Source organism: Seriola lalandi, unplaced genomic scaffold, assembly GCF_002814215.2.
Source record: "Seriola lalandi dorsalis isolate HSWRI2012SDOR001 ecotype SW California unplaced genomic scaffold, Sedor1 jcf7180002054579, whole genome shotgun sequence".
Classification (NCBI taxonomy): Eukaryota; Metazoa; Chordata; class Actinopteri; order Carangiformes; family Carangidae; genus Seriola; species Seriola lalandi.
This window is the reverse complement of record NW_019525132.1, coordinates 2,001,440-2,014,543: the sequence shown is the minus strand read 5'-3', so window position 1 is coordinate 2,014,543 and position 13,104 is coordinate 2,001,440. Positions and strand designations below refer to the sequence as shown.

The following is a 13,104-nucleotide window of genomic DNA, read 5'->3' as shown; positions in this document are numbered from 1 at the left end:
AAGCTGCTCAGTAGTCAAAGTAAAGCCGCTGAGGGAAATCTGAACCTGTGTCCCAGTGCCTGAGGACAACTCCACCCTTATGGGCTACTTGACCCCGCATGGCCAACGCGGTGGTGCGAGGTCAGCTGGTCAGACGCCAGGTTGGCTGCTGGCTTATCGAGTAAAGAGGCTGTCACGGTCTCATATTCCCCCCGGTCATGCTGCTCTGTGGTGGTTAAGTTGCTGTGTATATTGAATAGTGAACTTAACTAAGGAGAGGGTAACACAGCCCCTGGGCGTCTGGTCGCAGTAGTTCAGAAAGGATGCTGAGAATGCTGCCATTTGCTTCCTGAAAAGCCTTGTTCAATGGAGCAGCAAAAAAGAAAAAAGAAAGTGTTGGCGACTGATTCGACAGCGATTTGACTTGTTTTAATGGCTGCCTCGGTTTGTCTCGTGCCAAGCTCTGAATGGCTACATTATGACACACTTTCACTTACACCATTTGTGTATATGTGTGAATTTGTGTGTAAGCGACATCCTTGCTTTGCCTGGCTGCTCAAAGGGGACATAACTAAAATTGGACATTAAAACACATTGTTTCTCCAACAACTCACTAATGAATGATTTTCGCCCAACTGGCACTCTGCAAATTATGAACAAAAGGTCCCTCTGTGTGTGCTTGAATGGATCCCAGTTTAGTTGTTTTGTCTTTTCCTTACTTTTGTGGCCTGACCGCCTTTTGTTCCTCTTATAACTCTGTTCATAATTTGATAATTAAATGACTGCAATCACTCTGGTTCTTTTTTACACAGTCAGTTATTTTGCTTCAACAATCGGGATCGCGAGACAATGAGTGGAGGAGAGATAGTCATTATGAGGATTGGATCTGAACGTTGGCCTCTTGCAAAGTAATTAGACAGTAATGAATAGTTACAATGTAATTACTAGAATAAAAACAGAAAAGGATGCCGCTTTTCAATTACCATTATGTACCATTATTTCCCCTCGGTCTGTAGCTCCATGCTGTAAGTAACACTCTAATCATGTTTTTACCTAGATGAATGGTTCAGAGTGTTAGATAATGTATGGATTATGGCTATTGAGAGCCGTGTGTGGGTCGCCCTCAGGCTCTTCTCACGCCGTCGGGTTTGAGGCGCACCAGCTATCTGCTCTAGCAGAAATACCACTGTTTGGTATTCATCTTTCTATACATGCCCTGACTAAAAATCTAATTCATCACCACAGGTGATTGAAAATTGGTTAAATCTTTAAATGAAAGCCATTTTGTATAAGCAAATAACCAATGTACTACACAAGAAAGAGGCCGTCATTCATGGGTCAGCATCTGATGACCGACATCAGAATCTATTAGCATATTTTCATTAGTATCAGGGCTGTTTCCGACTTCTCAGAAACAGAATCCGATGCCGTTTTAAACATCAAAACTCTCATCCTAAAGACTCCTAAATGACATTGCATGAAGGACACTCTCAGATCATCATAAAACCAAGATTTATGAGTCCTGGAGGTGTTTTCAGTCTGCCTGCCTGCGCTAACATTAAAGACATGCCACTCCATTGTGTTCGGGATGTGTCTACACTGATATGCTTTGAGGCAGCTTTGTGGGAGAAAAGGGAGAGAAAAGTTTGCGTTGGTAACTTATTTAACAGCAGTTTGTTAGTATTCTGCAGGGCAGGCCTTTTAGCACAGACCAAATGCGTGATCATCGTTCCTGATTAGATCGGCCCTTTACTGATGACGCACTGCTCCGTCTGTTGGCAAGGATACTGTAGCTTTTGAACATATCGGCGAGGGATTCACATGGAATGCAATTACCAGCTCGAGCTATACCCGAAAACTCTTTGTCCGAGAAGTTTCTTTATGAAAGTTTACCTTCAGATTTACTGTATATTCAACTCTGAAATGGTTCAAAGCTTGCCTAACATGTTTCTATTTTCAGAGGGGAACGTGCGAAGTGGCCCATTTTCCTTCAATCACAGCCACACTGGACATTATGCTAATGTGGCGTTTCAGGTTTCCTTTGAAGTGCAACACTTTCCCCCTGCAGCAAGCTATTTTTGGTTAACCTTTGACTGACTGGCAGATCACACTGATGGATTTTACCATAAAATATGAAATGACCAGTACAGCTGTTTGAACCCACCTCAGCCCGCCTCACCCTAAAGTTAACTACTCTTTATTGAACATGCAACCTTACATGTATGACACCATTCTGCTGCTGTATTACCAGTGCAGTTCTCAGACATCAAAGACGAAGAGGCACGTTTTGTTTGTGCAAATCTGCAATATTCCCTGTATAATTTCTCATCTCTAGGTTTAAAATCCCACCTCTCTTAAAGTTATATGACACTCTTCAATTTTATATGAGAACATGAGCTAGACATCTGTCCAGTGTCTCATGCACATATAAGGGCAATAATACGGGATGATGAAATGGAAGGTTAGAGAAATTGTAGAGATGATGGAAAGTGGGTGACATGAACAATGAAAAGGATGGTGATAGGCCATAAATGAACATGATGATGATGTCACCTTCTGTAAGGACACCATTCATCTCAGATTTACTTTATTTTCAGTGAAAAGTGGAGGAATACGGTGGGTATTTCAAGCTTTCCAGAACAGTGTAAAGTATATGTGTGTGTGACTGAAGTGTGTTGTGGACACACACATTTAGCTGTGTTTTTGTGTCCGTCAGCAAATCTGAGCTTATGTAGGATCACAGTGACAGTTTAACCAGAGTCTGGTAATATTGCTAATCCCGCACTCAACTCAACACTCAATCCCAGACTGCAAACATCAGCACTTGAGTGAGAGTTGAGAGACACTGAAAGAGGAGAAGGAAAATAAGAAGAGCAAGAAAATGATTAAAGAAAGAGAAGAACCCTAAAGTTCATTAGTTGATGTGATGTCAGCGCGAGAAGTCACCTTTAGAGGTCATCGCAGACAGTGGTGACCTCATCAGAGTGGGACAAAAGTGCTCGGGCAGAAAGGGTTAAGTGTTATCTGGGGGGCTGTATCTGGATCTGCTCCGACGCCCTTGACTGAACCACTGTGGTCCTTGTACCTGCATGACTGGTGATAAGGAGGATGACGCATCTGTGCTCTCTGCTCATAGTCTTAGCAGTGACGGCTATTCGTCATGAACACGGGGTGTATCTGCCTTCTGACTGGGAGTTCTCAGTTTGCCACGACAGATTTCACGCTGACACATTTCATTGTAAAATAAAATGCGCTACAGTATGAACTGTGCTGCCCTTCTGTAAAGAAAAGAATGACCCAGACCGACAGTGGAAGCAGTAACATAACATTTATAAAACATGCAATACAATACATAGTTAAGCACTGAGTGACTTCCATGCTGCATATTGTTATGCTGAAGGCTGTTCTTCCAAACAGTTTTCTCCAGGACAATGTCATATGTCGTTTTTCAATGCTCCTACTGGCAGCATAATCTTGATGTGTTTTTCTCTGACAACACAAACAAGATGTCTGTAGGCATATCCAGAAGAGAAAAGCATTATATGTCACTTTATGCTGTATAAGTACATTAATACAGTCTTATAGAAATTACGATTTAATTAAGAGGAAACATAACTGCTACCTTTCTGTACTGTTCACAAGTTGTATGGAGGTGGTAAGACGGATGGCATACGTACAGAGAACAGGACTTTGACACCGAAGACTGTGTGGTTAGTTGTGTGTGTGGTTACATTGAGCGAACAAATCACTTTGATTAGAGTCTTGATAAAAGTCAGAATTAATCTGTTTTTCTAAGAAAGCAGTACAACATAAATATTTGTCGGACTGTTGAAAAAAAGGATAAACTGTCAGGCGTTCTTCAAGTATGAGTAAAAAAAAAATGGAAAATGCTGATTAGCTACAGTATCAGTTTATAATTCCTCACACAAAAAGTGTGGAAAATTTTAATTTCAGTTTGAATCTAAATGTTAATTGTGTAAAAACATCCTATCATTCGTCGAGTCTCTTTGTTTTTAAATATGAAATCAAGACCTTGATCTTTCCCTAACCTTTACCAAGTTCTGTTAGTGCCGATACAGAACCATAAAAATGTTCATTGACAACTTTTCCTCATTATGCTGATAAAAAATGTAATCTGGACTTCATTATGTTTCTGTCAAAACATATTTGCTGTGGCAAATTAGCATAATTCCTAGCGTGACAGGGTTGTAATATCGCTGCTTTTTCAATTTATCTTAGCGGCATCTCTGGGTCTTCCATCTACTTTTCTCCTCCTTTTTCCATCACCCTCTCTTTCCTCCACTCCCCCACTGCCCCGCTCCCCCGCAGAGAGGGGCCAGTTGGGCTGGAAGCTAATTTGAAGCCAATCAATACTTGTCTGTGTTTCTTCCTGTGTGTCAGCCCAGTCAGACAATGCCCAGTGCCCTTGTCTAACTGCTCGCAGAGAGAGGGAAGCATCTGTTTGGTGACTATCACTCTCTGACTGTAAATCTATGGCAGCCGCTAAACTCCACTCCTCCAACCATTGTACTGAGGGCAACAGGCTATCAGATTGAATCCAAATGAGATTGATTTCCATGCCAAATCCAGTTGTCAAATGTGTGCACTGACAAATAGCCCCTTCAGTAACTTGATTAACTGTGTGGATGGCATTTTAACTCCTGTTAGATTTTTGTATTGATTTTTTTTTTTTTGCAGTGAAATGTAGGGATTTGGGATTTTTTGGTGGAATGTGTACACACTGACAACAAACAGATGCAATGTTGAGCATACAAATACAGATGCAGCCACTAGTGCACTCTGACTCTCTCTCTCTCTCTCTCACACACACACACACACACACACACACACACACACAAAAACACATGCAGCATGTCCTTCACTCTGCCTGCATGCAACAACACTGACGTTCAGATACTGAATCTGCCCGAGATAAGAGCAGTCCCCTCCCTTCTCTCCCAGCCCCTTCCCTTAAACAGCCAATGAGGATGCTGTCTATTCATGAGCCGGAGTAGGAGCAGGCATGTGTAGACAGCCTGCCACAGGAGGAGGTGTGTCTTCATGAGCCAAAAGTGTGTGTGAGTAGGAGTGTGTGCTCACACAGAGAGGGGAGGTGGTGGAGAAAAGACAGTGGAGTGGAGTGTATGTAGGCATGCAAGTGAGAATCAAGGGAAGGAGTGACAGGCAAGAGGGAAAGAGAATCCAGGTGCTTCTACTCATCTTACCACTGACACACTCCTCACTAACACACACACAGACACACACACACACACACTGAAGGAACTACACCCACAACCTCCACTAACGCAGTGAACTGAACCACATGTGTGCGTGGCGTGCTCGGAGCGACAGAGGGGATCTCTGAGGATACACGGATGAGAAAGAGGTGTGGGGGAGCCAAGGAAGAGGAGCCCGACTGTGTTTCGCCCCAGGGGGAGCTCACACACGCCGCAGACAGCACACACACTCCAGCGGGCACCCAGCACTGTTTCCCTGACAACTAGAATGGGCTGCAATTTGTGCACCTTGCAGAAACGGGAGGAACACTACAAACTGCTGTATGAGATTGCACAGGTAAGTGAGACCAGAAAGAGGTTCGGTGGGGTCATCGCCGTGATGAACTTAATGACAGCGGAGGGAATGATGGTGATAATGGCAGGAGTGATTTGGTGTCTGAAAACAAGTGGATTTCCCTACAGTGAGCAAGGAAGGCAAGGGTGAGCAAAGTCAAGAGTACCTGCAGGAAGGAGTAAGACAGCAGACAGGTTGAGTGGGGAACGAGCAGAAAAAAATGGGAGAGGTACATGTGAGCAATGTAGAAAAATGAGTAACTTCCAAGCAGCCAGACAGAGAGCCTATGTGTGTGCGCACGTGTGTGTGTGTGTGTGTGTGCGTATTCCTTTCCATCAAAGTGAGTGGAGCTAGTTATTTCTCCTCAGTAGCAGGAGATGTGAGAACAAGTTCAGCTTTTCTTCCCGCGCTGGCTCCAGGGGAATAATTCATCACATCTCCCCAGCCTGTGACTGTCTAGAAGCAAAAACAGTTCAAAGAACAACCAGCAAATGTGTTCTGCTGTTTTTCCCCCCTCTGTTTGTCAGAAGTGGATGTTTTTTTCTTCTCCTTGACCTGATGTGACAGCTTTCATATTGCCAATGTCACGTAAAGATCTTATTCTGCTTCTGGGATTTTAATGCTTTAATAGAAAGTTTACATCTCTGCTGATGTGCTGCATGAGTTCATTGACCTTTGGCCCTTTTTAGAGTTTCCAAAATATATGTGCAGTAATAGATACATATGTGGATTGACAATGCCCCCACAAATAATCATACCGTCATTGTGAGCAGTAAAACACTGTAAATGTATAACTTGTCATCTTGTACTGGGCTTGGCTGAAATGTGTAGATTAGATAGGAAGTGTTCACAAGTGTGAATCTGCTGAGAAAAAAAAAACACCCATCTCCAAAGTATCACCCTTTTAGAAACAGGAGAAAATGATGTTTTTGTTCTCTGTGGCCACTTCCTGTGGCATTTTATCAGCTTTATCAGGTGTTTATGTCAACTTTAAATTTAAAGAAAGATGAACATGTGCGTGTAAAGTGCAGTGACATTGTTTTTACAGCAGCGATTATGGTTATTGTTTGTGGAGCTGGAAACACGTGCCCTGGGTTCTCTCTGCTGCTTGAGTACAGTACGGGCGAATGCCAGCCCAGCAGCAGCAGCAGCGAGGATTCATTCATCATTTAGTATCCTACATGGTTACAGACGGCAGGGAAACTGGATACGGCGTAATGAGACTGAGCAGGACTGCTGAATACTTCTTGTCAGTTTAGTATTGCTCAAAATGTCTTTTCAAATCAGAAATATATACCTTTCTAGCACTGATAGGAACAAAGTTTTATGTGTCCATTAAGCTAAAAGACAGAATGGTTTGATTTGTTTTATGACAATACGGCTGCTGCAGGTTGTTTGAGGTGGTGATAATAATGTTGGTGACAATGAGTGCTTGTTTTTGTTGTCGGGCTCTAAAATGCGAGAAATACATTATCACTCCTCTAACCTTCCATCGCTGCTAGACGCTGCTTTTATGAAGGTTTTTTTTTTTTTTTTCCACTGTGCTGCAGTCTTAAGCTAATTAAGCTTTCAGACTAAATGCCCCCATGCTCTAATGAGATAGTGGATGTCTGTGTTGTCTGCCTGGGTGGAGTGCATGAAAATTAACCATGTCAATTAAAGGAAACCCTAGGAGGTCAATACTCCTTTTGTGTTGTTGAGGCGAACTGAATATACAGACCAAAAACAAAGGCATGAGTACAGTATCTATGGTTAAAGCTCAGGCTATTTTTATTTGGCCTGACAGAGCAGTAGATGTATTGTATCATAAATCAATTGGCTGATAACAAAAAACAAAAAAGAGCCTTATGGTTTCCTCCTATTTCCGCATCTCACTGTAGGTGTCCTGGCACTCTGGCATACATCCAGGAATACTGCGTGCGAGTGTGTGAGCGAGTGAGCACCCGCTTACTATTAAACGCTCGGCGGTGTGTATGTGACAGTCGGCGGACACCTACAGCTCTCATTACCCGTGCAAAAGAAAGAGAGAAAGAGAGCGAGCGAGAGAGAGAGAGAGAGAAAGAGAGAGCTCACCAGGCAGTAAGTGTGTCAGTGTGACTTTGTCCCAAAACTAGAGGGTGAGGGGATTCTGCAAATCCAGAGAGACTCCTCAACAATCCCTCTGTCTCTTTCCCCTTTTATCATTCCAGACTCATTTCTTTTCCTTCCTTTTTTCATACTTTCTCCTTCTCTATAATCCTCATTAGTCCTGCTTTACCTCTGTCAACCTAGAATTGGGTTCCTCCTCTCACCTTTTCTAACACACACAACACTACAGATTCTAAATGTGTTTTTGTTCTGTTGTACTTCCAACAGAGCTGCACAATAGGACACCACCTTCTCATTATACCAGTGCAAAACTAAAGGATGCTGATACTGTACCATAGTTAACGCAGGGCAGAGAAGGTGCTTAGGAAGAACTGACACTCTCTCATTTGTCCCTAGATGCTCTGCTGCTGTATTTTAGTTGCGTGTCTCTCACTCCTGTGTGTGGGCTGGTGAGTGCCGTTGCCAGACAGACTTTCAGTTTGAATTTTTTTTTTCTGATAATCAAAATAATAATCTGTTGACTCATCCAGCTTGTGAAGGAGTTCAAATCTCAATGTTTTGACATCCGCATTAGGGAGACAGCGGTCAGCATTTGTTGATACTTTACTGTCCAAAATCTTGTATATTCTGTTTTATGGCCTGATCACACCAGAATTCAAAATGGCAAAATTCACTGCAAAATCTATTCATTCCAATAAAAAAAAAAACGCTGTTTCATTTGAAGTTTAACTTAGGTGAACTTTAAATTTGTGCTGCTGACCCTGAGCCACCTCAACAGCTTTGTCTATTAGGGGAATAGAGAGCCCAAAATGGAAGAGGCTATTGCAGCTTATTAGCCGTGTTCCATCATCCAGTTTTACTCAACCTCAACTGTCAAAGAGATGGCTTGCAGGTTACTGTAGTTATGCCATAGGAGTAGATAGTATAAATGTCTCTGGAATAAACTGAATTTATTGCCCCATTACCATCCAAGCTAACAAGCTAGCTAACTGACAGTCCCTCTCCAATAACACTCATCACTGAATGAAATGATGTCCACTAATGGTTCAGGGCAGAGAAAATGGAAAGAAGCTAGGGAGTCATTGTGACTGACAAGCGCCAGTTGACTAGTGTGTTAGCACTTAGCTCACAGCTACAGTGGTACAACAACTAGCCCTACATGGAGTCACTACATCACCAGATTAAATTCACTGTGAAACTTTCTGCTGTATCCAGGCCTGGGGGGGGGGTGATTTTTCTTTTTAAAGATGATGAAACAATGACCCATCTACAAAATGGATTTCCTCTGCTTTGGAATTCCATGGTATTCTATTTCCCCCCCGAAAATAGATATATTATGTTGGGACCAGACCTGTTCTGCACCTTTCATTTTGAAAAAGTAACACAGACCAATTCCAGTTTTCTGCCTGCAGACCTGTCCCGGTGTCACCTCTACCACGGAGGTTATCTCTGTTCACGCAGCTGCACTGCTCTGACAGGACTGCTGGCTGCCTGACCTCAGCTGCCCAGCGGCCACTCGGAGATTTATGACTCTCGTCAGACCATTTACATTGAATGTTTCATTTGTGATCGTGTGTGTGTGTGTGTGTGTGTGTGTGTATATATATCTCTGAACACTCACCCATGTGTATGACCTCGGGGCTCCATCCAGAGCAATTGTAGCAATTGCCATTCCATATTTTGCTTGTGGCTGTGTTAAATTGTCCCACAGCCTCTGGCCTTCAGGGCCTCATAGGACCCATGTGTTTTGTCTTTTGGGCTGTTTCGAAGTCAGCACTACTGCATGACACGAAGAGACACGAAACAGCAGCCTATGTAACAGCCACTTACTTACCCAGTGTGTTGTCTTCTTTTGCTTAGTGCTAAATAACAGTGTTTGTTCTCTATGAATGAAATAGTTTTCATTGTTACTGGTCCAGGCTGATTAACAATGGAAGAAAGCAGTATATGATACGTCTATATTATTTACTACCTTGTTTTTGTACAGTCAGTGTGATATTACCTTTTAATATTAGTAACATATCCTTTATTTGTACCTTTTGTTCCTTTGTACATATGTGTGTTTCTGTGTGTGTGTGTGTACGGTTGTGAACCAGGCCAATCCGTGGTGTGGGTCTGTCCTCCGGAGACAGATGCTGTGCCACATGTCCAGCCTGTTAAACAGCATGGAAGGGGCTAGACAGACACCCCTTCTTCTCGCTACCACCTATGGTGTCCAGAGAGTGGCACACAGGGCAGGGGAAGCTGTGGTCAGTCCCACGCAGCCGTCACCTCCATATGGCCACCACAGACCCTGCACCATGACTTCATTCCAGATAGGGATGTGAAATATGTCGGCGCTATCGGCTCCATCAGCCTCAGAGGTCTGGGGCTTTTTCTCAACCAGCGGACAGACGTGTGAAGCAGAAAATGAAAGGGAAATGGAAAAATCACCTTGCTGGAGTTATCATGCAACAACAGCAAATTATTCCTGTGATCCATGAGTGAGCATGAAAGAGAAGTCAGAGGTTCAGGGAATGATGATGAATATAATCTTCTGCTCCCAGATCTCTCCACTGAATGACGTGTTAGGGCTGTAAAATGTGCTGCAGATGACCAGCAGGGGATGAAGGGAAGTGATATCGCCCGACTCATCAGCTGTCCATTTATCAGAGAAGCGCAACACTGGTTCCTGAACTCACCGTTTTCTTTTCTTTGTGTCTTTCTCTGTGATGGGATTTGGAGCTTTGCAGGAAGTATTGAATGAAGTGACCTTTCCTTTTTTTTTTTTTTTTGCATTTTTCGGCCCAAGAAGTTGTTTGCCCGTCCGTGTGGGTCAGTGAGTTTGACCTTTTCACCTGTCAGTGTAATTCCACTTGACAAATCTCTCTATCTCTCTCTCTCTCTATCTCTCTCTCATGCACAAACACACACAGACACACTCACTTGCTGAGTGGCTAATCACATTGTGAATTAATCAAAACTCACATTTTTACTATAATTTTCATTCCAAAATGTGAAAGCTACGGTTCTTTTCCTCCACAAAAAAAAAAAAAAGTGTTTAAGTGATCACTAGATAATAAACCGACAACACATTCAGTGCTTAGAGGTGCTGAATAATTAACTTAGGTAATGATTAACATTCTAAAAATGTTAATCTAGCATTATGGAGATGAACTCTGCTGTTGAACACTGATCATCTGGTGTCTTCCATCATGGTTATAGTTGCTCGTTGGAGCACAGCATGGCGATAATGCCTCATGATTTAGAGGTGCATATGGCCTCGTCACCGACGCTGTGGGGTAGCACGTCTCCTAGTCGTCGGCCAAAAAAAAAAAAATGCAAACAGGAAATGGTGATTATTCAGCGTTTGGTTAAGGCCAGGTTAATGCAGAAAACAGCATCCTAGTGTTAGTTTGTGTGTGTGTGTGTGTGTGTGTGTGTGTGTGTGTGTGTTCCTCTGCAGTGGAAGGAATGACACGGAGAGTGATAGATGATGACAGAAAGCTTGTCAGTCTGTAAGTTGATGTCTATGTCTGTCTTTCTTTGTGTATCTGTCTGCTTGGTTGTAAGCAAAGATACATACACAACACTTTCTGGCTTGTGTGCAGGTAGGTGTGTGTGTGTGTGTGTGTGTGTGTGTGAAGGTGGGAATCACAAAGACAGGGGAAGACAGGTCCGGTGTGCACGGTTGTGGTGGGGGGGCAGCAACAGTCGCTGTTTCGCTCCAGCAGCCAACGATCTCCCCCTGCTTTGGCTCTGATAAGCCCAGGATGAAAGCCCTTTCTGTGACACACCTCACCCCCACCCTCCTGTCTCCCCTCCAAACAAGGCGAAGGATGCACACATGATGCATGTACACGCAACTACAAGGCAATGTTAAGAGGTAGATATGCCTATTTGCAAACACTGTGTACATTCATGTAACACCCAGAGAGGGGAAATCACACAGGGTCCATCCATTCATCAGCTTTTACGGCGTGTTTTTCCATTTTTACGACTGTGTAAAAATGTCATTCAAGCTCTTAGCACCCGACAAGAGGACTTATCAGTTGTTATCAGCCTCTCGCTGATTACCATACTCACCGATCAGCCAAGTGGCCTGGCCAAGATGATAGCAGGCAGGAGAAGAAGAGAAAAAGAGAAAGGTGGGGGTTGAGGTAAAATGGAAAGGTAAAAGCAAGGAAAAATAAGGTGTGAGAAAGAAAGAAATGACAGTACAGTGAGTTAAAGAAAGAGGGGAGAGAACCGCAGCGAGAGGAAATGAGTCGTGTGCCATCAAAAACACTTTTTTAAATTTCCACATTTTCCCTTGATTCTTTTTTTTTTTTTCCCCCTTCTTAACCTCGCCCTCTCTGAAACACAAAGTCTCGCCCCTGCTCCTCCTCCTCCTCCTACCACCATCACTTATCAGTCGCCAGACACTGTTTCAAGTCCGTTCCGCTCCACTGCCCCTGTCTGTCTTGCTGCCTGTTTGTCACTGTCTGGGTATCCCACTCATTAATACACTTTGGCATAACCAAGCCGCCAGAGGTGCCACAGATTTTCTCTCCGCGTTGGAAGGACCCTGGAACTAAAAAGATAGTGATGGAAGACACGGAGACAGTCTGTCATTCATGTGTGGCAGAGAGAGACACTAATTTTGTCTAGTCCCAGTGTGTGCGCTGTCAAGCCGGTGACTGTTATATGGTTTGAAGCCAACCTTGTGCAAGAATAACCCAATAATACACCTTATGGCCACACGCTGCAGGTTATGTTTTGTCAGGTAAGACAGATGTTACGACAAACCATCTGGAGCTGTTATGTATATGTTGCAGGCTATTGCTGCTACATGGCGCTGCAAAAATGCACACAAGATATGCACACAGTTATTTACGGCTGGGGAGGGGGGGGTGCTAAAACATATCTTCTGAGATATAAAAAACCTCCAACTCCCTTCACATTAGCATAAAAGTTCTCTCAGTCAGATCTTTGGATGAGTTCTTTGGCAGCAAAGGTGCAATTCTCATCTGAGACCAAATGTCAGTTATACTACTAAAAGAAAACCTCCTCTGCCCCCCCCATCCTTTTTTCTCTCTGCCAAGAATTTGTTCATCATGGATAATCATTGGAGGGAGACAGGGGTTATTTGTTAGTACTATTTTCAAACAGCTCTTGTAATTCAGTGATGAATTTTTTGTCTGACATATCTCATATTGGTCTCATATTGCCAGAGCAGTACAGGCTGTATATAAAAAGGTCTTGATGGAGGCTGTTGGCTAAATGCTTAAAAATGCAAATGGACTGTTTCTGCGCCATTGCCAAGTGTGTTTTGAACGCACAGGGTGGATCCTGGGTCCAGGTGGTCTAAAGGGAGATTAGGTTACAGCGGGGCGATGATGTTGAATTCCCACTTAACCAACTTGGGCTTAGGAGTCATTAGGCCCACTCAGAGCCTGGCTTCGAGTCCAGTTACAGATAGAATAACACTAAACCATCTGCATAGTA

General features: G+C 43.4%; 1 protein-coding gene across 1 annotated transcript in view; it reads left to right on the top strand.

Annotated features, from left to right (window-relative positions):
* The first annotated feature begins 5,098 nt into the window (after positions 1-5,098).
* The window catches only part of pdzrn4 (PDZ domain containing ring finger 4), a 35,216-nt gene continuing 27,210 nt past the window's right edge, over positions 5,099-13,104 (top strand). The window contains exon 1 of the mRNA XM_023417892.2: positions 5,099-5,553. Coding sequence (XP_023273660.1) covers positions 5,485-5,553 — 69 coding nt within the window. The 5' untranslated portion in view covers positions 5,099-5,484. The remainder of the gene's footprint in view (positions 5,554-13,104) is intronic.